Source organism: Oncorhynchus kisutch, linkage group LG27 (assembly GCF_002021735.2).
Source record: "Oncorhynchus kisutch isolate 150728-3 linkage group LG27, Okis_V2, whole genome shotgun sequence".
Lineage (NCBI taxonomy): Eukaryota > Metazoa > Chordata > Actinopteri > Salmoniformes > Salmonidae > Oncorhynchus > Oncorhynchus kisutch.
In genome coordinates, this window is record NC_034200.2 from 36583780 (window position 1) to 36609109 (window position 25330).

Below are 25330 nucleotides of genomic sequence, written 5' to 3' on the forward strand. Positions count from 1 at the left end.
TAAGCTTTAGAGTGGTTGTGACTTTATTCTAGTGGAAGTCATGGAGATGTAACACTCCATTGATCAAAACACACATGGATTATACATTGGGGAGGCAGGGTAGGTTAGAGGGCAGCCTAGTGGTTAGAGCGTTAGAGCGTTGGACTAGTAACCGGAAGGTTGCAAATTCAAACCCCTGAGCTGACAAGGTACACATCTGTCGTTCTGCCCCTGAACAGGCAGTTAACCCACTGTTCCTAGGCCGTCATTGAAAATAAGAATGTGTTCTTAACTGACTTGCCGAGTTAAATAAAGGTAAAATAAAAAAATTACGTGACTTTAAGGGAAATGGAATGTTTCATGGTGACCGTGAAAGTACCTCCAGACAAATACATCACCCAACAAATTCATTAATTATAACACAGAATTACACGTACAGTATAAGGTTTCAGATGATACAACCTCAACTCTCTTTTTATGTCCTCACAAAAACAATCAGATACCTCCGACAAAATTACTGAACCGATGGCCTCTTGTCAATTTTAATTCTAGCAATTTCGTCAGAGCAAATATAGAGCCAAGATAAAGGATAATTCAAGTTGCGGGGGAAGCCAAATTGAAATGTAAGATGTCAGGTCGGTGATGCAGACAATTAAATATTAGGCGGTTCCACACTCAGGAACGTTATCAAAGACATCCCTAATAGCTGAGTGATTCATCTTCAGTGGTTGATGTCAGTCATAAAGTGGCCACGGCTTAATGGAAAGGAATGACATCTATGATTATGGCCTGGCACCTTGCCATGGAAAAGTAGTCATTTGTTTTTATGAGTACTCTCTGTGTGTGTGTGTGTGTGTGTGTGTGTGTGTGTGTGTGTGTGTGTGTGTGTGTGTGTGTGTGTGTGTGTGTGTGTGTGTGTGTGTGTGTGTGTGTGTGTGTGTGTGTGTGTGTGTGTGTGTGTGTGTGTGTGTGTGTGTGTGTGTGTGTGTGCGTGTCATTTCACATCAGTAATAAATTACATTCACTAGGACGGTTCTTCTCATAGGTTGCAAATGGCATCAGGCATCAAGAATCTCCTCATTACTAATGCCTCATGTAATACAAAATCACACACACACACACAGCTACCCAAAGGGCTCACTTCGCCCAATCCCCCAAAGCAGGTACAATTTCATACACTTGCACACCTTCAAAACAGACACACTCTTTGCTTCACTGCTTTTCGTTTAGTCCCCTGAGACACACACACACACACACACACACACACACACACACACACACACACACACACACACACACACACACACACACACGCGCGTCCTGGGACCTGTTCTGGTTATAACAGCCATATTATCAAGCAACTGGAAGCTCTGCACCCAATAGGGAGGAGGGAGTGGAGGAGGGGGTCGAACCCTTCAGCAACGCATCACAAAGTGAGTGGGGGACCAATTACAGTATTTCAGACAATCAAAGTGAGTGTGATGCTGTCAAAAAATATGGAGGGTGGAAAGGGGCTCAATTGCAGGAGGCCACTGGGAATGTCATTCCATGTCACTGTTATGAAACAGCAGAGTACTTTAATAACAGCTGTAAATCTAAATCATATTAAATCTAATCAAATCATAAAAGCTTACAGCCTTTTGTCACTCCCTCAAACCACACTACTGCGATATAAACCAATTACAAAGAACAAAACCAAACAAAACAAGACAGCCACTTCCTGATAATTTCCCTGTTTTTTTTTTCTCTAGCAGCCTTTGTGGCGAACTTGGTTGGTTCTGGAGCAGCACTGATAGTGGCTGTGCATGGTCGGTCATCGTGTGCACCTGTCAGAGACAAAACTGGCACATGTGGCATCTCTGGTCTACCTCTGTCTGACTATTGGCCATCACATTTGGCCATCGACGTCAGTCTGCACAACTGGCTGTCACAAAGCTTCAGAATTGAATTGCATTGTAGGACAGATATATAGGACAGTATCTTAACGTCCTCTATTGGCTATGTAGTACTAAATTGGTTTCATCATGACAACAAATGTAAATCAACGTGTTTATGTCAGTAACAGTTTGTATAGATATTAAACGTTCTGGATGGGACATTTGGACCCAGCCTAATAACTGCTCATACCTGTCAGATCTACAAGAAGTGTCTGGTGCAAAGGATAGATTAGAAATTGAACACATGACTCACCCTCTAAAGCAAATGGAAACTTCACATCACCTCTTTGAGCGTCTTCAATCAGGCTTTAGGGTCACAATCACAGCACGGAAACTCTGGTCAAAGTGGCCAACAATCTATTACTAGCGACTGAATCTGGCAATCTTAGCTTTCTCATCCTACTGGACCTCTACGCTTCCTTTGGCATTGTTTACCATTCTATCCTCCTCGGAATCATGGAAAAGACTCTGGAAATCACCGGAACAGCCTTGGGTCATGTCCTAGCTGTCAGACCGGCAGCAGTTTGTGACCCTGGGGCATTTCAAATCCACCCATGCTCATGTCTGCTCCTGTCCCCCACAAGGCTCAGTCCTAGGGCCTCTCCTTTTCATTATCTACATCCTGCCCCTCGACCAAATCATCCGCCAACACGGTCTCCATTTGCACTGTTACGCTGATGACACAGAAATCTATTTTCACTCCAAACCCACCACTGACCTCCACCCGTCGTCACTCATCAACCTCCTAAAATAAATAAAATCATGGATGAGCTCAAACCTTCTGAAGTTCAACGGCAATAAGACAGAGGCCATGTTGTTGGCACCCAGATCTCTCCTGAAGAAGGAGAGGAGTTGAGGAGTTTGACCTCGACTGCTGCCCTGCCTCTCAGGTGAAGGATCTTTCCTTTGATGCCCACACTAAAACCATCACTAAATCTGCCTTCTTTCTCAAGAACATCGCCAGACTCCACCCCTCCCTTACAGACTCAGCTGCTGAAACCCTTATACATGCCTTCATTACCTCATGCATGGACTATTGCTTCAATATATCAAGAACTCAGCTGCGAGACATCTCACCCGCCCTAAATCCTGAGAGCACGTTACACCCACACTCCTCCACCACTGACCTCCAATCAAAATTCAGATTAACTTTAAAATCCTTCTACTCAAACAACGAATCCCTGCATGACTTGGCTCCCTTCTATCTCTCTGACTTGGCTCCCTTCTATCTCTCTGACTTGGCTCCCTTCTATCTCTCTGACTTGGCTCCCTTCTATCTCTCTGACTTGGCTCCCTTCTATCTCTCTGACTTGGCTCCCTTCTATCTCTCTGACTTGGCTCCCTTCTATCTCTCTGACTTGGCTCCCTTCTATCTCTCTGACTTGGCTCCCTTCTATCTCTCTGACTTGGCTCCCTTCTATCTCTCTGACTTGGCTCCCTTCTATCTCTCTGACTTGGCTCCCTTCTATCTCTCTCACATGCTGCCACAAAACACATCTAAAAACACCACATTCAAATCCAACAAGTATTCAAATCTATAGAATAGGCATCATTACAAAGATAATTTATTATTAATTGGTTACATGCATGTCTTAAGAAACATTGCTGTGCTTTGAGTGTTGTGAGCGTATGTAATCGCAGTAATTATATTTTGAAATAGAGCTCAAGGGGTCATTTGTAAGAGGTGTTTGGCAAGGTGATTTGAAAAACTGCAGCTCTTTCTTAAAACTACTTACAAAACAAATGTTTTGTGATATTAAGGTTCTAACAACGACAGTGTATTATTTGCGGTCACTTTTGATAATGGTGTTTTCCCGCTCATGGAACTACCATGTGTGCACTGCTCCACTTCAAATGTGAAGAAAAAGCCTAATAGTTTCAACATTTAAAGCTAAATGTTCTGATCTGTTGCGTCAGCCACATTGTGTAAAGGTTTTCCTCCTCTTCGTCTGAAGAGGAGGTGTAGCAAGGATCGGACCAAGATGCGGTGTGGTAAGTGTCCATGGTTGTTTATTTAAAAAAACATAAACTGAACACTAAATTAAATACAAAACAATAAACGTGAACAAAACCGAAACAGTACCGTGTGGCGAACAAACACAGACACTGAAACAAACACCCACAAACAAACATTGAAACCCAGGCTACCTAAGTATGATTCTCAATTAGAGACAACTAACGACACCTGCCTCTGATTGAGAACCATACTAGGCCGAAACATAGAAATCCCCAAATCATAGAAAAACAAACAGACTGCCACCCCAACTCACGCCCTGACCATACTAAATAACGACAAAACAAAGGAAATAAAGGTCAGAACGTGACACATTGAGTGAAAGTTTTTTTGATGCCAGTGGTTGTATTAATGTGGGATGTATCGCATCCCACCTCTGTTCCAGAATATGTTTGGAATATTTATTTCTCACACAGACTAGGTAAACTTTTGTACTATGGGGGGATAGTAAATTGACATATGTTAGTGCTTTTGTTGTTCTTTAGGCCCACTCATCTTGTTGGCTGACGAAAAGTACATGTGGACAGTTCTTCCAATATCTTCAAAATGCACCTCAGAATTGGATAAGGAAACTCACAGTTGCGTCCTCTATGTGTCTGTCTTCACTTGTAGCTTGTGAGAAAGACCAGATCACGTGATGGAGAGCCATGTGAGTGAGAGATACTTCGGAGTGCTCAGCACTCAGGGAGAAGGGAACAACATAGCACTCTGTGCCAAAGGCGCCTTACGGCCACACAAAGGGGATGCCGCCATGAAATTCGAGGCATTATCAAGTGCTTGTCAAATTGTGAATGAGAGACTGATGAAGTGTGTACAGTCTGAGCAACAAAAAAAAAGCAGAGGTCATGCCTTTCAAGCGACTTATTTCAAATCATCATTAGAGTCGCATCATGCAACCTTACAATGTATTACAAATCAAAACATATAGCCCAACTTTTGCAGAACAACTAAAGTTACATGCATTACTCTAAACTCTAAATTAAATATATAGGAAATCCTATTTCTTTGTTAATCACTCAACACAGAATAGCCTCATGTCCACACTTGTCACGACTTCCGCCGAAGTTGGCTCCCCTGCCTGTTCGGGCGGTGCTCGGCGGTCGTCGTCACCGTCCTACTAGCCGCTACCGATCCCTTTTTCGTTTGTCTGTTGGTTTTGTCTTATTAGTTTCACCTGTGTGTATTTTGGTTTAATTAGCTTCCCTATATGTAGTAGTTTGACCCGCATTGTTTTGTGCGGGATTGTCTTTTGCTAAGTGTGTACATATTAGGTCGTAGTGTATTTTATTTTCTATACTGGACACCCTGTGGTTTTGGGTTGTCTGGTATAGTGTCCTGCGCCCTGTATTGTATTGGGCTTATCAGTTTGGTGTGCAATAGTAAAGCACTTTACTCCGTTACTCTCTCTCTGCGTCTGATTCCTGCACACACACCTAGTCCCGCGTGACAACACTCCCTCAAATCGTTTGGAGAAAATATCCTTTCTATTTTATTCAGCTCTGTTCAATTGTATTCTTCATACTATAAAAAAATATACTATAATGCCACAGAATTCTAAACAAATCGTACCTGCTAAATGAACTAGTGTAGCCCACAGCCATCAGGACCTAACATGAGGACAACTCAGAATATGCTATTCAGTTCTTCTGAACAACATTTTCTTCATATTATGCTTCTTTAGATTTATTATGCTTCCTGGATTTATTGTGAAGGGTTAGGCTATATTACATGGATTTACTAGACTTTTGTAAATGTAGATGTTCCAAAGGTCTGCATCAGTGGCTTGTAGGCAATGTGTGGAAGCCAGGAGATACTACGTGTGTTTATGTAGCCCAAAATAGTTATACCTGGAACTGAAAAGGGTTCTTCAATGTTGTCTACCACGGAACAGCCAGAAGAACCCTTTTGGAACTCATTTTTCGGAAAGTGTTGTGTTTTAACAGATTATTGTCAAGGTATGCTCTCCATTTGAAGTGTTAGCTACATGAGTATCTACAGACAAGTCTGTCTTGGGAAAAAGAAAAGCAAGGGTACTACTGGATATTACATGGTATCCATAGGCATTGATCAATCAAATATCACATTCTCTGCATTGTTGGGAAGGGCCCGGAAGTATTTCACTGTAAGGTCTACACCTGTTGATTTCGGCACATGTGACAAATACGATTTGATTTGATTTGAATAACATTTGATTTGATTTTAATCGATGATACGGAGTGACTTGGTGTAGGTTTCAGGGTACTACACTCTTAGAAAAAAAGGGTTCCAAAATTATTCTTCGGCTGTCCCCATTGGAGAACCTTTTTTGGTTCCAAGTAGAACCCTTTTGGTTCCAGGTATAACTATTTAGGGTTCTATGTAGCACCCTCTGTGGAAAGGGTTCGACAAAAAAATACATTAACACCAACAATGGGTAAGCTGCATCATTGCAAATGTCCCTCACTCACCTCCCCTACGGTGAGTGGCTATTTATCATTGATAAGGTAGAGATGGTGGAGCCTGTCACAGCTTAAAATAGATGAATCGATTTCGCTATCCTCGTGTGGCTCGGACCAAAGACGAGCACTTTGGTAGATTGGGGAATTCAACGCTGTCAGCTTCTCTGCTTTATTGGTCAAGTACTTGCTTGACAGGGAATAATTTGAGAAGAAATAACATTTTTAAAAAGAAAGGAGGGAGGGAGGGATATGCTTATTAAAATAATGGAAAGTGGTTATTATTCATGGCTGCCCGTCACTCCTCATGGTTGTTGAAGAGCCGCTGAGTGTTTATCATTTTAAGACATGATGCACTGACAGTTGAGCGAGCTGTACTCCTGGGAAGAAATCAGAGCAGGGCGAGATACACTGAGAGAGAGAGAGAGAGAGAGAGAGAGAGAGAGAGAGAGAGAGAGAGAGAGAGAGAGAGAGAGAGAGAGAGAGAGAGACCTCCCCGGAGCGACAACGGTGCCTTTACAGCTTGTCTGCTCATATTTCCCCGGTCAGAGATGAGTGTGGAAGTGAAAACAGGACTTGCTGTAGTTCATCATGATTTAGTGTGTTGGAAGTATCGTAACATACGTAATGGTTGCAGGCGAGACACAATTGTGGTTTATTCCATATACTGTATTTAACAGCTGAACAGCATTTTAAGGCAGGTGGTAAAGTTCCTGCAACAGTAAAGTTGCTGCAAAAATACCCCACAGTGTCTATCGTTCTAAGTAAGGAGGGGGAGGTCTAGAAAGGGCCACGATGGTGATAACATACTGTATGTCTCTGTATCTGCAACTCAGCACTGCTGAGAAATAGTCCATGCATTTAATAGTGTCCACTGTAACACAGTTATGTGTGCGATAGCCACTGTTTTATGAGTTAATTCATGAATTTAAGAAAACAAGTGTCGTTGTCCTACTCACCTGTTTGATTGCATGCATCAGTTTAGCATAGCAGTAGACTATGACCAGGAAGGGGACGATGAGGCAGAAAACAAAGAGGCAGATGATGTACGAGACATTGTTGGCGCTCTTGGCCATCCAGTCCACTGAACAGGTGGTGCCGGGCCCCTCGGGGCCGTAGCGGCTCCAGCCGAAGAGCGGCGGCAGGGTCCACATCAGTGAGTAGACCCAGGAGAAAGCGATGCCCAAGGCTACCTTCCGGTAGTTGGTGGAGTCGGCCTCGGTTGGACCCATCATGGTAGTGTAACGCTCGTAGGAGAGCACGGCCAGGGAGATGAGGGACACGATGCCTTGGAACCAAAACACAGACACGCGCTCAGAATATGTTGAACAGGGCCAATACAGAAGTTCATACAGGAAGGGCAAGACAACATCACAGACTTCTGACTTCAAACACATGTTTACCTTTGGGGTGTTTGAACAAAAGGCAGGCAAAGCAGTGGGACTGCTTATGCAGTTAAGTAATGAAGCACAAGGTGGTGTGGTATATTTTATTTACCTTTATTTAACTAGGCAAGTCAGTTAAGAACAAATTCTTACTTAGTGTTCCTAGGCTGTCATTGTAAGTAAGAATTACACACTACCACAATACCTGAGCTGACAAGATATATATCTGTCATGTTCAGTGGCAGAAAGAAAGAAATGTATCTTGTCAGCTCAGGGATTTGAACCAGCAACCTTTCGGATACAGACCCAACACTCTAACCACTAGGCTACCTGCCGTGCCTACACTCTAATCACTAGGCTACCTGCCACCCCCTCTAATCACTAGGCTACCTGCCACCCCATGGCTAAGGCCTGTTCTTATCTCACCACAAACTCCCAAGGTAAATTATTGCTATTATAAACTGGTTACCAGCGTAATTAGAGTAGTAAAAGTACATGTTTTGTACAGACCGTGGTATACGGTCTGTCAGCCAATCAGCATTCAGGGCTCGAACCACCTACTGTAGTTAATAATAGACGATATAATGCTTGAGTGTATGCTGGCTTCCAACTGTAATGCATTCATTTAGGTTGCTATTACTTTGCAAAGAGAGATTCCAATGTACTATGGAAAATGTAAGGGTGATCACTCTACATACAGTAGCAAAGGAGGTAGAATTGAGGTTTTAGACATTATGCAGGAGGGCCCATTATACCAGCAATGATTTATATTTTATTTAACAAAGAGCGAGATGATGTAAGTCAATTAAGAACAAATTCTTACTTACAATGACGGCCTACTGGGGAACAGTGGGTTAACTGCCTTGTTCAGGGACAGAACAACAGATTTGGACCTTGTCAACTCAGGGATTCAATCCAACAACTTTTCAGTAATTGGTTCAACGCTATAACCACTGGGCTACCTACCACCAAATTGATGCCACAAAACCTGTCAATGCACACACTTCCTGCTACTGAACCCCGAAACCTGACCCCCGTCATCCTCTTTGTCTTGTTTGTCATTTACTTTGAAGTGAAAATGATCCATGAAGATGTCCTTCACGGCCATTGATTTCCAACAGCGGTGAAGCAGACGCAACCAGTCCTCTAATTAAAAAAATATGGACCAGACCATTTTTCCTGTATAGTTCTCCTCAGCTTATAACGGCAATGGGGGATAATGTACTGTGGCAGCGCAGGTTGTTAACGCTGGTTCACAGTATTAATAAATTACATTCATGCCTGAGTACATGTGTAATATACAGCTGTTGGCTAACTGAGCCGCAGGCAAAGCTCTGAGATTTTAGTCACATGTTTACCTCATACTGTACGATCACAGCTGCTACATTGTGGGTTTGCATGCTACATTGTGGGTTTGCATGCTACATTGTGGGTTTGCCTGCTACATTGTGGGTTTGCCTGCTACATTGTGGGTTTGCATGCTACATTGTGGGTTTGCCTGCTACATTGTGGGTTTGCCTGCTACATTGTGGGTTTGCATGCTAGATTGTGGGTTTGCCTGCTACATTGTGGGTTTGCCTGCTACAATGTGGGTTTGCTTGCTACATTGTGGGTTTGCCTGCTACATTGTGGGTTTGCATGCTACATTGTGGGTTTGCATGCTACATTGTGGGTTTGCCTGCTACATTGTGGGTTTGCATGCTACATTGTGGGTTTGCCTGCTACATTGTGGGTTTGCCTGCTACAATGTGGGTTTGCTTGCTACATTGTGGGTTTGCCTGCTACATTGTGGGTTTGCATGCTACATTGTGGGTTTGCATGCTACATTGTGGGTTTGCATGCTACATTGTGGGTTTGCATGCTACATTGTGGGTTTGCATGCTACATTGTGGGTTTGCCTGCTACATTGTGGGTTTGCATGCTACATTGTGGGTTTGCCTGCTACATTGTGGGTTTGCCTGCTACATTGTGGGTTTGCATGCTACATTGTGGGTTTGCCTGCTACATTGTGGGTTTGCCTGCTACAATGTGGGTTTGCTTGCTACATTGTGGGTTTGCCTGCTACATTGTGGGTTTGCATGCTACATTGTGGGTTTGCATGCTACATTGTGGGTTTGCATGCTACATTGTGGGTTTGCCTGCTGCATTGTGGGTTTGCCTGCTACATTGTGGGTTTGCCTGCTACAATGTGGGTTTGCTTGCTACATTGTGGGTTTGCATGCTACATTGTGGGTTTGCATGCTACATTGTGGGTTTGCATGCTACATTGTGGGTTTGCATGCTACATTGTGGGTTTGCATGCTACATTGTGGGTTTGCATGCTACATTGTGGGTTTGCATGCTACATTGTGGGTTTGCATGCTACATTGTGGGTTTGCCTGCTACATTGTGGGTTTGCATGCTACATTGTGGTTTGCATGCTACATTGTTGGGTTTGCATGCTACATTGTGGGTTTGCCTGCTACATTGTGGGTTTGCCTGCTACATTGTGGGTTTGCCTGCTACATTGTGGGTTTGCCTGCTACAATGTGGGTTTGCTTGCTACATTGTGGGTTTGCCTGCTACATTGTGGGTTTGCTTGCTACATTGTGGTTTTGCTTGCTACATTGTGGGTTTGCCTGCTACAATGTGGGTTTGCTTGCTACATTGTGGGTTTGCCTGCTACATTGTGGGTTTGCTTGCTACAATGAGGCTATCAATTAAAACTTGGTATGTTTTCATTGATATTCTTGACCCATCTGGGCTGGTGAGATTTGTGGATTTATGAGTTCTGAAATTGCAATATATATATATATATATATTAAATTACACCAATAAATACTTACTGTATCTCATGGTTTCTATACATAGACATCCAGATACTCCATTAAAAATAAAGTGCCCAATATCTTCTCCGTGCACTGACCCCAGGACCCCAGTGACATCTAATTAAACAACAAACCATCTAATTAAACAACAAACCATCTAATTAAACAACAAACCATCTAATCAAACAACAAACCATCTAATTAAACAACAAACCATCTAATTAAACAACAAACCATCTAATCAAACAACAAGCCATCTAATCAAACAACAAGCCATCTAATCAAACTGATGCTCCGCTGATGGAGAGCTGTATACAGCCAATCAAATTACTCAAATCAAATAGGATTACTCTAAAATAATTTGTGTTTTATCCATGACTCACACAGAGTGACAGCGAATACGAAATCTAATATTCCCGTCATTATGTGGAGTAACCAACCCGGCGTCTGTTCTTGGCCCTCAGGGCATAACGCAAATCTTATTTAAGGTTAATTTGGACTTTTTGTAAATAGGTTATGTTGGTTGGCAAAGCAGATGCCTCTGCCCAAGATTGGGCCACCTCGCTAGCATGTAATTGACATGGGACTGATTATTCAAAATAGGGCCTTATGGAGTGGGACACCAACTCGTAGGACGTCTTTTCTTCTTTAACTAGGACCCCGGTGTAATCAGAGAGGCAAGCTAAATCTAATAAACTCAAAATAAATGTGATCTGAAATGTTTTTAAATGAACTTAATAAGATTAAATTCACTTGAGCAGTTCCCCCATCTTGGGTTAATCCCTCATGCATTGTGTGTTTGTTTTTCACACACAAAAAATGTAATAATGTAAATGTTCTGGTATTATACGGTTTGTCCCACACAAGATGGAATGATACCTACATTTGTCAAATAATTGACTGCCGTCATTTCTGATATCCATTGTGGCCGATAACTAAACATCTGGAGATCTTTAATCAGTGCAATGTTTTCAGACAAGTTTCCCTATCAAATAGATACTTGAGAGCTCACCACATTTCACCGCAACTGTTTTGCTCAAGGTTTTCATGCATACACGTCTGTAGTTCAACCCTAGTCTGTATGGGTTCCTATTTGAAGATTAAGGCTGTACAAAATACATAACCTAGCGTCAGAATCTGTTGTACCATAAGGAAAATATAAATCAGCAAGAGAATGAATAGAGGCCCATTGTTAAAGGTTTGGACATAGAACTGAAATGCACAGTGCCTTCAGAAAGTATTCACACCCCTTGACCTTGCCAAATGTTGTGTTTTAAACAGATTTTTTGGTAACGATCTACACAAAGTACTCTGTAATGTCAAAGTGGAAGAAAAATTTGTTTACAAATGTTAGAGTTGATGAAAAATGTAACACTAATACATCTTGATTCAATGAGTATTCAACACGCTGACTCAATACATGTTTTTTAGACGTTCCTTCAGCAATGCTTCGTGATCATGCATCCAATGAAGGTAAGAACGTTTCAAAAGAGGAAGAAAGTATTTTCCAGTACAATGGAGGACAACAAATTTTCTGAAAGATAAGGATAAAAATGCAAAGAGAGAAGAGTTGGACTGGCTAAATGGGAGGCCAGCCTGCTAACTAAGCAAGAGAAGAAGAGTTGGACTGGCTAAATGGGAGGCCAGCCTGCTAACTAAGCAAGAGAAGAAGAGTTGGACTGGCTAAATGGGAGGCCAGCCTGCTAACTAAGCAAGAGAAGAAGAGTTGGACTGGCTAAATGGGAGGCCAGCCTGCTAACTAAGCAAGAGGAGAAGAGTTGGACTGGCTAAATGGGAGGCCAGCCTGCTAACTAAGCAAGAGAAGAAGAGTTGGACTGGCTAAATGGGAGGCCAGCCTGCTAACTAAGCAAGAGAAGAAGAGTTGGACTGGCTAAATGGGAGGCCGGAGCTGCTAACTAAGCAAGAGAAGAAGAGTTGGACTGGCTAAATGGGAGGCCAGCCTGCTAACTAAGCAAGAGAAGAAGAGTTGGACTGGCTAAATGGGAGGCCGGAGCTGCTAACTAAGCAAGAGAAGAAGAGTTGGACTGGCTAAATGGGAGGCCAGCCTGCTAACTAAGCATGAGGAGAAGAGTTGGACTGGCTAAATGGGAGGCCAGCCTGCTAACTAAGCAAGAGGAGAAGAGTTGGACTGGCTAAATGGGAGGCCAGCCTGCTAACTAAGCAAGAGGAGAAGAGTTGGACTGGCTAAATGGGAGGCCAGCCTGCTAACTAAGCAAGTCACAGGAAAGATGTGACTATAATAATGTTTTCCAGTCTTTAACCTGCTGTGGTCTCAGGCCATTAAGTCGAGGCAGCAGGTTCTAAAGTCATTAAGTCGAGGCAGCAGATTCTAAAGTCATTACAGACATCACTTATCTACAACAATGGCAGCTTAGGTCCAGGGGCAAGACGGATGTATGCAACATTCAACTGTTTAACAGATTCTAAAAAATAATTTTAATAATCTTACTATGGCTAGCAGGGTTGGTCAATTCCATTTCAATTCCAGTCAATTCAGAAAGTAAACCGAATTCAACATTTTCCTAACTGAAAAGGATTAAAGAGATTTGTAATTGACATTTCAGTGTACTTGATTTGTCTGGAAATGAAATGGAATTGACCCCAACCCTTAAACTGGTCAACTCACAACATCAACTAAAGGACGATATGCAGACTTGAGATCTGCAGTCTCTACTTGAAACTACAATAAATCCGTCACCCTGCCTACGTTTTAGTTCCTGATCTGTTTCACCTGTCTTGTGCCTGTCTCCACCCCCCCACCAGGTGTCTCAGATTTTTCCCCATAAATCCCCTGTGTATTTATACCTGCGTTTTCTGTTTGTCCGTTGCCTGGTCGTCTTGTTTTGTCAGGTCTTACCAGCGTGTTTCCCATTTCTCCAGTTCTCAAGTTCTTGTTTTCTAGTCGTCTCGATTCCGACCCTTCTGCCTGTTCTGACCTTGAGCCTGCCTGACGTTCTGTCCCTTATTGACTGTGCCTTGGATTACGAACCTCTCCCTGTGTCACGACTTCTGCCGAAGTCGAAGCCTCTCCTTTGGGCGGTGCTCGGCGGTCAACGTCACTGGTCTTCTAGCCATCATTGATCCATTTTTCATTTTCCATTGGTTTTGTCTTGTCTCCCTACACACCTGGTTTCAATCCCATTCATTACCTGTTGTGTATTTAACCCTCTGTTTCCCCTCATGTCTTTGTCAGAGATTGTTTGTTATTCAGTGTTGTGTTGTTTTTGTATTGGTGTGCGACAGGTCCTCGTACCCACTTTGTTTATTGTTTACATTTAGTGTTTGGAGTACGTTTCGTTTATTGTTATTAAATACCTCCATTACACTTCTCCTGCACTTGACTTCCCTGCCACCTATACACACGACTCTGACACCCTGCCCTCAACCTGCCCTTTGACTGTCCCTTTATTATAATAAATATTCTGAGAACTGGACTATCCGCCTCCTGTGACTGCATCTGGGTCATTTCCTGAGTCGTGCTAGTTATGCTAAAAAAGCTGAGGGATAGGCCGGGAGAAATGTAACCACTCTCAAATTCATAGACAGAGCTATGGATGCAAGGACTGACCATCCATGATATGAAAAAATATATAGTTTTAAAGATGCACTATGCAGAAATCACTCTGCCATTTCCTGGTTGCTAAAATTCTAATACCGTAGTTCACCTAATTTCAGTTTGTGACAAAACAAGCAAGTATGACGTAGAGAATCATTGTACCCTCTAGACATGCTGTGAAATATATTTTCCATTAACAAAAATCTTGTATTTTCAGCTGCTTGAAGCTGGTGTACAAAACCCTAAAGTAAACTCAAAGAATATACTTAAAAATGGGAAGCATAGAAATAGAGCACATAGAACAGATCTGCCGCTTCTTAGACTTGCTTTCAATGAGAATGACCGATCTATATCTCACATGTCTCTGTGAATTTGGTCGGGTTGCCCAAAAAAGTGACATATTGCAGCTTTAACCATCTTTTGGTGCTACTATGGTGTTTGTTTACATTTACATTGTTTACAAACATTGGGGTTAAACAAGCTTATATTTTAGGTTTTGATGGGGTGTGACAGTTTAACTAAGCTCATGAGGCATTTAGAAGTTATATTTTTGAAGAATCAATGGGTATATTATAATTCATTTATAAGTCCAAAAATTGATGTAGCAACTAAGGATTCTAGCCTCAACACACATTTCTGAGGAAGTCTTCCATTGACATGAATTAATGATTTAAGCAAAATTCTGAGTGTTGCACGCTTAAGGGGTTATCCCTGGTCAGTATTTTCCGTCACACAGCTAACAGTGTGGGTGCTGACGAGTGTGGACTTTTGATGACATACTGTTTATGTATGACACATACTGATGATGTATGACACATACTGATGATGCATGACACACACTGATGATGTATGACACATACTGATGATGTATGACACATACTGATGATGCATGACACATACTGATGATGCATGACACATACTGATGATGTATGACACATACTGATGATGTATGACACATACTGATGATGCATGACACACACTGATGATGTATGACACATACTGATGATGTATGACACATACTGATGATGCATGACACATACTGATGATGCATGACACATACTGATGATGCATGACACATACTGATGATGTATGACCCATACTGATGATGTATGACCCATACTGATGATGTATGACCCATACTGATGATGTATGACCCATACTGATGATGTATGACCCATACTGATGATGTATGACCCATACTGATGATGTATGACCCATACTGATGATGTATGACACATACTGATGATGTATGACACATACTGATGATGTATGACACATACTGATGATGTATGACCCATACTGATGATGCATGACACATACTGATGATGTATGACCCATACTGATGATGTATGACCCATACTGATGATGCATGACACATACTGATGATGTATGACACATACTGATGATGTATGACACATACTGATGATGTATGACACATACTGATGATGTATGACACATACTGATGATGTATGACCCATACTGATGATGCATGACACATACTGATGATGTATGACCCATACTGATGATGTATGACACATACTGATGATGCATGACACATACTGATGATGTATGACACATACTGATGATGCATGACACATACTGATGATGCATGACACATACTGATGATGCATGACCCATACTGATGATGTATGACACATACTGATGATGTATGACACATACTGATGATGCATGACCCATACTGATGATGCATGACACATACTGATGATGCATGACCCATACTGATGATGCATGACACATACTGATGATGCATGACCCATACTGATGATGCATGACACATACTGATGATGTATGACACATACTGATGATGCATGACACATACTGATGATGCATGACCCATACTGATGATGCATGACACATACTGATGATGCATGACCCATACTGATGATGCATGACCCATACTGATGATGCATGACACATACTGATGATGCATGACACATACTGATGATGCATGACCCATACTGATGATGTATGACACATACTGATGATGTATGACACATACTGATGATGCATGACCCATACTGATGATGCATGACACATACTGATGATGCATGACCCATACTGATGATGCATGACACATACTGATGATGCATGACCCATACTGATGATGCATGACACATACTGATGATGTATGACACATACTGATGATGCATGACACATACTGATGATGCATGACCCATACTGATGATGCATGACACATACTGATGATGCATGACCCATACTGATGATGCATGACCCATACTGATGATGCATGACCCATACTGATGATGCATGACCCATACTGATGATGCATGACCCATACTGATGATGCATGACACATACTGATGATGCATGACCCATACTTTAAAAATATATATATTTCACCTTTATTTAACCAGGTAGGCTAGTTGAGAACACCTTTATTTAACCAGGTAGGCTAGTTGAGAACACCTTTATTTAACCAGGTAGGCTAGTTGAGAACACCTTTATTTAACCAGGTAGGCTAGTTGAGAACACCTTTATTTAACCAGGTAGGCTAGTTGAGAACACCTTTATTTAACCAGGTAGGCCAGTTGAGAACACCTTTATTTAACCAGGTAGGCTAGTTGAGAACACCTTTATTTAACCAGGTAGGCTAGTTGAGAACACCTTTATTTAACCAGGTAGGCTAGTTGAGAACACCTTTATTTAACCAGGTAGGCTAGTTGAGAACACCTTTATTTAACCAGGTAGGCTAGTTGAGAACACCTTTATTTAACCAGGTAGGCTAGTTGAGAACACCTTTATTTAACCAGGTAGGCTAGTTGAGAACACCTTTATTTAACCAGGTAGGCTAGTTGAGAACACCTTTATTTAACCAGGTAGGCTAGTTGAGAACACCTTTATTTAACCAGGTAGGCTAGTTGAGAACACCTTTATTTAACCAGGTAGGCTAGTTGAGAACACCTTTATTTAACCAGGTAGGCTAGTTGAGAACACCTTTATTTAACCAGGTAGGCTAGTTGAGAACACCTTTATTTAACCAGGTAGGCTAGTTGAGAACACCTTTATTTAACCAGGTAGGCTAGTTGAGAACACCTTTATTTAACCAGGTAGGCTAGTTGAGAACACCTTTATTTAACCAGGTAGGCTAGTTGAGAACACCTTTATTTAACCAGGTAGGCTAGTTGAGAACACCTTTATTTAACCAGGTAGGCTAGTTGAGAACACCTTTATTTAACCAGGTAGGCTAGTTGAGAACACCTTTATTTAACCAGGTAGGCTAGTTGAGAACACCTTTATTTAACCAGGTAGGCTAGTTGAGAACACCTTTATTTAACCAGGTAGGCTAGTTGAGAACACCTTTATTTAACCAGGTAGGCTAGTTGAGAACACCTTTATTTAACCAGGTAGGCTAGTTGAGAACACCTTTATTTAACCAGGTAGGCTAGTTGAGAACACCTTTATTTAACCAGGTAGGCTAGTTGAGAACACCTTTATTTAACCAGGTAGGCTAGTTGAGAACACCTTTATTTAACCAGGTAGGCTAGTTGAGAACACCTTTATTTAACCAGGTAGGCTAGTTGAGAACACCTTTATTTAACCAGGTAGGCTAGTTGAGAACACCTTTATTTAACCAGGTAGGCTAGTTGAGAACACCTTTATTTAACCAGGTAGGCTAGTTGAGAACACCTTTATTTAACCAGGTAGGCTAGTTGAGAACACCTTTATTTAACCAGGTAGGCTAGTTGAGAACACCTTTATTTAACCAGGTAGGCTAGTTGAGAACACCTTTATTTAACCAGGTAGGCTAGTTGAGAACACCTTTATTTAACCAGGTAGGCTAGTTGAGAACACCTTTATTTAACCAGGTAGGCTAGTTGAGAAACCTTATTAACCAGGTAGGCTAGTTGAGACACTTATTAACCAGGTAGGCTAGTTGAGAACACCTTTATTTAACCAGGTAGGCTAGTTGAGAACACCTTTATTTAACCAGGTAGGCTAGTTGAGAACACCTTTATTTAACCAGGTAGGCTAGTTGAGAACACCTTTATTTAACCAGGTAGGCTAGTTGAGAACACCTTTATTTAACCAGGTAGGCTAGTTGAGAACACCTTTATTTAACCAGGTAGGCTAGTTGAGAACACCTTTATTTAACCAGGTAGGCTAGTTGAGAACACCTTTATTTAACCAGGTAGGCTAGTTGAGAACACCTTTATATAACCAGGTAGGCTAGTTGAGAACACCTTTATTTAACCAGGTAGGCTAGTTGAGAACACCTTTATTTAACCAGGTAGGCTAGTTGAGAACACCTTTATTTAACCAGGTAGGATAGTTGAGAACACCTTTATTTAACCAGGTAGGCTAGTTGAGAACACCTTTATTTAACCAGGTAGGCTAGTTGAGAACACCTTTATTTAACCAGGTAGGCTAGTTGAGAACACCTTTATTTAACCAGGTAGGCTAGTTGAGAACACCTTTATTTAACCAGGTAGGCTAGTTGAGAACACCTTTATTTTACCAGGTAGGCTAGTTGAGAACACCTTTATTTAACCAGGTAGGCTAGTTGAGAACACCTTTATTTAACCAGGTAGGCCAGTTGAGAACACCTTTATTTAACCAGGTAGGCCAGTTGAGAGCACCTTTATTTAACCAGGTAGGCCAGTTGAGAACACCTTTATTTAACCAGGTAGGCTAGTTGAGAGCACCTTTATTTAACCAGGTAGGCCAGTTGAGAACACCTTTATTTAACCAGGTAGGCTAGTTGAGAACACCTTTATTTAACCAGGTAGGCTAGTTGAGAACACCTTTATTTAACCAGGTAGGCTAGTTGAGAACACCTTTATTTAACCAGGTAGGCTAGTTGAGAACACCTTTATTTAACCAGGTAGGCTAGTTGAGAACACCTTTATTTAACCAGGTAGGCTAGTTGAGAACACCTTTATTTAACCAGGTAGGCTAGTTGAGAGCACCTTTATTTAACCAGGTAGGCTAGTTGAGAACACCTTTATTTAACCAGGTAGGCTAGTTGAGAACACCTTTATTTAACCAGGTAGGCTAGTTGAGAACACCTTTATTTAACCAGGTAGGCAAGTTGAGAACACCTTTATTTAACCAGGTAGGCTAGTTGAGAGCACCTTTATTTAACCAGGTAGGCTAGTTGAGAACACCTTTATTTAACCAGGTAGGCTAGTTGAGAACACCTTTATTTAACCAGGTAGGCAAGTTGAGAACACCTTTATTTAACCAGGTAGGCAGGTTGAGAACACCTTTATTTAACCAGGTAGGCAAGTTGAGAACCAGTTCTCATGTACAATTACGACCTAGACAAGATAAAGCAAAGCAGTTCGACAGATACAACGACACAGAGTTACACATGGAGTAAAACAAACATACAGTCAATAATACAGTATAAACAAGTCTATATACGATGTGAGCAAATGAGGTAAGATAAGGGAGGTAAAGGCAAAAAAAGGCCATGATGGCAAAGTAAATACAATATAGCAAGTAAAACACTGGAATGGTAGATTTGCAGTGGAAGAATGTGCAAAGTAGAAATAAAAATATTGGGGTGCAAAGGAGCAAAATAAATAAATAAATACAATTTAATAAATACAGTAGGGAAAGAGGTAATTGTTTGGGCTAAATTATAGATGGGCTATGTACATGTGCAGTAATCTGTGAGCTGCTCTGACAGCTGGTGCTTAAAGCTAGTGAGGGAGATAAGTGTTTCCAATTTCAGAGATTTTTGTAGTTCGTTCCAGTCATTGGTAGCAGAGAACTGGAAGGAGATGCGGCCAAAGAACGAATTGGTTTTCGGGGTGACCAGAGAGATATACCTGCTGGAGCGCGTGCTACAGGTGGGTGATGCTATGGTGACCAGCGAGCTGAGATAAGGGGGGACTTTACCTAGCAGGGTCTTGTAGATGACATGGAGCCAGTGGGTTTGGCGACGAGTATGAAGCGAGGGCCAGCCAACGAGAGCGTACAGGTCGCAATGGTGGGTAGTATATGGGGCTTTGATGACAAAATGGAGGGCACTGTGATAGACTGCATCCAATTTGTTGAGTAGGGTATTGGAGGCTATTTTGTAAATGACATCGCCGAAGTCGAGGATTGGTAGGATGGTCAGTTTTACAAGGGTATGTTTGGCAGCATGAGTGAAGGATTCTTTGTTGCGAAATAGGAAGCCAATTCTAGATTTAACTTTGGATTGGAGATGTTTGATGTGGATCTGGAAGAAGAGTTTACAGTCTAACCAGACACCTAGGTATTTGTAGTTGTCCACGTATTCTAAGTCAGAGCCGTCCAGAGTAGTGATGTTGGACAGGCGGTCAGGTGCAGGCAGCGATCGGTTGAGGAGCATGCATTTAGTTTTACTTGTATTTAAGAGCAATTGGAGGCCACGGAAGGAGAGTTGTATGGCATTGAAGCTTGCCATACTGATCATCATACGGATGATGTATGACACATTGATGATGTATGACACATACTGATGATGTATGACACATACTGATGATGTATGACACATACTGATGATGTATGACACATACTGATGATGTATGACATATACTGATGGTGTATGACACATACTGATGATGTATGACACATACTGATGACACATACTGATGATGTATGACACATACTGATGATGTATGACACATACTGATGATGTATGACACATACTGATGATGTATGACACATACTGATGATGTATGACACATACTGATGATGATGTATGACACATACTGATGATGTATGACACATACTGATGATGTATGACACATACTGATGATGTATGACACATACTGATGATGCATGACACATACTGATGATGTATGACACATACTGATGATGTATGACACATACTGATGATGTATGACACATACTGATGATGTATGACACATACTGATGATGTATGACACATACTGATGATGTATGACACATACTGATGATGATGTATGACACATACTGATGATGTATGACACATACTGATGATGTATAACACATACTGATGATGTATGACACATACTGATGATGTATGACACATACTGATGATGATGTATGACACATACTGATGATGTATGACACATTGTTCCTCCTCTGAGTATTTTCCTGACAAACCTGCATAAAACCAGCCTGCGTCCATAACACTGAAACAGAGAAATAATCACTTCAGCAGTGACTCTGTGACTTGTACAGTAATTCCTTAGCCACAGCTGACGGAATAAGGAGCCTTGTTGTGGTAGCTAAGCAACAGTGCTTAGCTACCACACTCCGTGCCTCAGATTCAGATGCCAAATACTTGTCAAAGAGTTTTAGTAAATTGTCTCCTTGCGGATGGCACATTGGCTGTGTTTATATTTGTTTCACTAATTGGTATTTTTTTAATTGGAAAAATCAGATCTGAAAAATATCTTATGTGATTGGTCATAAACTCAATTTGTAGAAAATATGTCCGAATTGGGCTGCCTGTGTAAACGTTGCCTGAGATACCATTTCAGAGGCTAATTTAAGCGATGCGAAACCACGAATATCTTTCAGATATAGTTGGTAACCTAGAAAGCTATAAAGCGAGACTAAGAGACGTGCTTCAGTGTGTCTGAAATGATTACAATGAAATACCAAATCCCGTTCCAAAATTACTAATACATCTCTGAGTAGCTGGTATGATGGTGTGTGAGCTTCCTTTCAATTTGGAGACATAAAACTCTTTGAGAAGAGAAAAAGTCAAGATTGTTCTGCGAGTATAAAACGTTTTAACAATGTCACAAAGAAACCACCAATGTAGCCTGAAGGGATGTACTAACAATGTTCCTATATCAAAGAAATTTGTAAATGTGTTCTGATACTGCCCACAACGCCACAGAAAAGCACTTTTTCGAGTTTCAGAAGAAAGCTGTTGAAGACAGGAGAACATCATTTTTCGAACTATATCAACTTTCTTTCTTATTTCCCAATAACACATTAATTACAGCCTGCTGGAGTATCACTCAAAATCATTTTCAGGAAAAACGCATCTATATATTTAACAGGCCAATAGTGATGGTTGTATTCTGTTGTTCACCGTGGCTCACTGCCACTACCTAGGAAGCATTTCTAGGCAAACCAGTGTGGAAGACTTTTTAATGAAACATTTCATCTAAATTGGATGGCAAATACTAGATTCATGGTACAAAGTTGAATGTGCAATTTTGAGCATGTGTGCATTTGCCCCCCCCCCCCTGAATGTCTCTGCACCGCCCTGCATCGCTTCATCACAAGGGACAGATGGAAAACCAACACGTATATCTCTTTGTGACCGCATGTCGGGCTGACAGTACAGCCTTTAACGTTGGTCATCACGAAAGGGACTAGTATTGGCTGTGATTTGGGGCAGCTAAAAACTGGTTTAGATGTGCCATACTGGATTGAAACATGACATTATTTTCAAAATGGTGCCAATTGGTATCAATGCAGGTCTGGACAAATAAAAAACGTGTATGCTAGTGGGTTTTTTAACGGAGACTATTAACGAGAGCTATAGCTGCTCAATACTGTTGTATTAAGATAACAGAGAGCCCAATATGTTATTAAAAGGGGAAGGGGAACAGGCTCCGATCTAGAACAACCTGAGCAGCCCCAAATACGGCCAGTTGAATTAAACTTGTGTTTTTATTGGCAAACAGATCGCAGGAATATAGATGATTCTTCCTGTACAGCCTATTGAGGCATGGTTGGATGGACTAATGCACTTTAGACAGTTTAATGTGCAAGGCAGCAAGAGAGTTGGGCTTTGGGGAGAGTTATGAGGATGCCCAACTCCAAAAACAACTGTAAAAACCAACAACACAAAGAGGTCGACTGATATCTCTGAATAAGCCAGACTGGAGTATTTACATCAGCAGACAATTTATCTCATGAGACTAAGCCAGCATGGCACAGATCTAAATCAAATAATCAAGGGAAATTCCAGACATTTGTGAGGGAGTGAAACAGCATCACAGAACTGATAACATTGCACAATTCAGCTCGCTTGAAATCACATGACATTAAGTCAAGGGTATCCTGAATATCTGGTAGACAGCGAACCTATTACACAGCATGTTTTATCAGTAATTATAAACTGGGTGGTTGGAGCCATGAATGCTGATTTGGCTGACAGATGTGGTATATCAGACAGTATACCACAGGTATGACAAAACATGTATTTGTACAGCTCTAATTACATTGGTATTCACTTTATAATAGCAATAAGACACCTCGGGGATTTGTGATATATGGCCAATATATCGGATAAGGGCTGTGTCCAGGCACATGCATTGGCCATATACCACACACCCTCGGGCCATATTGCTTAAATAGACAGTTATAACACCCACACCTGATTGTGACTGAAGCTTTAAGTATCTTTTGAGTATTATAATGTTATATATGATTCTTGGCAAAGAGGCCTATGGTGAGTCTATTGTTGACTTTACAATATGTCTTGCACAGTCATCCAACCAAAATGCAAGGTCGGTGAGAGTACATGACAGCGACCTGCCGGTGCCCTCAAATGCCTTTTCATTATCCTTTGAAGTCAACATATTTCATGGCAACTTTGATAGTAGCCTTCCTGACAGTTCCTGAAAACCATTAGAACAGATTATAACATAGAGTATATGACTCGCGATACGTTGGGGGGGGGGGGGGGGGGGGGCGCTTTAAACAGTTATAACGAATAGACAAAATGTCTAAACACTTTTTGCAAATATGATGAGTCCTTTAATGTATATGGACGCCAGTGGACGGAAGAGCTATTTACATGTACTGTAGCCTATACTTACAATGATGAACAATATAATGCAGATTGATCGACCAGAGATATTTTTTTACTAGCCTGTTTTGAAAATGTTTATAACAAGTTAAGGTATTTCATTTATTTTGAATATTTTAGCTATCACAAATAAATGAGTGACTTTGATTGATTGATTGATTGATTGATTGATGATTTTGCGACAAGATTTCTGACCCATCATTAACCTTGACCTGCAAACCATCGTAAGAAGCCTATCGACGTGCAATTGTAACATTCAAATGAAATTATAAAATAATACTACCAAGCATAGGCTGTCCCCTCTTTACGCATTGTGCTGGCCAGATTCCAAAAGTGCACACCACATCTAGGGTAGACTAGCTCTTTTAAAACCACATTTTGAAACGTAACCAAACATTAATGAAGCAAAGTTACAGTACACTTACCTAATAGTGAATTGGCAAAGCCGTACCATACACACCCACTTTCTCCTATGAGCCATCTTCCCTGTGTACTTGCCGCGAAACTGAACGGAGTTCCCACCACACACACCAGCAGATCACTGAATGAAATGTTAATCAGTAGCAAGTTGATAGGCGAGCGCAGCACCTTGTAACGGCAGAAAAGGACGAGAACCAGGAGGTTGTTGAAGAATCCGAAGCTGCCAATAAAGCCCAAACACACTGAGACTATCAGGTTCCCGGTCGGGCTGAGAGTGGTGCGGGATAAATTGTGTTCCAGGTGCCTGTCTGCAGCACCAGTACACAGCGCGCTATTGGCCCTCGTGCAGCCGCTGAAGCTCACGTTGGACACGATCATCGCAATCCGTTTTCGCTACACAAGCGCGCGCAGTGGATTGAACAAGAGCTAATTTGTGCTTGGCATTTTTAGGAAAGTTGGAAAAATGTGGGCTTCTGAGTTGGCTAACAATATATTAAAGTTGATGGCAGAGTCACTTGTTGCTCTGGGGAATTTGTTTTCCAAAAGTGGATCAAAATAGGCCGCGCGCTCGTTGGGAATGTATAACTTTGTTTTCCAGTTCAGGGTTTAAAACCAGCACAAAGTTTGAGGGGGCTGTGCTCCACCGTGTGGTAGTCTACTTAGAATCCACACGCACGGCTGGACAAGACTCCCCCCGTCAGTGTTTATATTGCTGTACCACTTTCACAGCTGACGTCTACGCCAGTGAACAGCACGTCCTCACAGGGTCTGTGCTATGCTATCCCGGGTCCTTGGAACATTACAGAACAAGTGGACTACAGCAGGCTACACCTTCCATATGCTGACTATCAACTTACTTCGATTAAAATCTAACAAGATTTAGGCTAAGTGCAGTGCTGTGATAGTTTCAGTGATAGGCTCATGTTTTGTGCGGTAGTAACCGCCACACGTTCCTGTTGGTTGCGGGCGCTGTCCATGGTCCTGCAGCCTGTGTGTCCTGA

The 25330-nt window shown here is 41.6% G+C and overlaps 1 protein-coding gene across 1 annotated transcript in view; it reads right to left on the reverse strand.

The window, feature by feature from the left end:
* Positions 1 to 24775, reverse strand: part of tmtopsa (teleost multiple tissue opsin a) — a 67504-nt gene extending 42729 nt beyond the window's left edge. The window contains exons 1-2 of the mRNA XM_031806353.1: positions 24335 to 24775; positions 7325 to 7653 (exon numbers count right to left, since the gene is read on the reverse strand). Of these exons, the coding sequence (XP_031662213.1) occupies positions 7325 to 7653; positions 24335 to 24707 (702 nt within the window). The 5' untranslated portion in view covers positions 24708 to 24775. The remainder of the gene's footprint in view (positions 1 to 7324; positions 7654 to 24334) is intronic.
* Between the last annotated feature and the right edge of the window lie 555 nt (positions 24776 to 25330).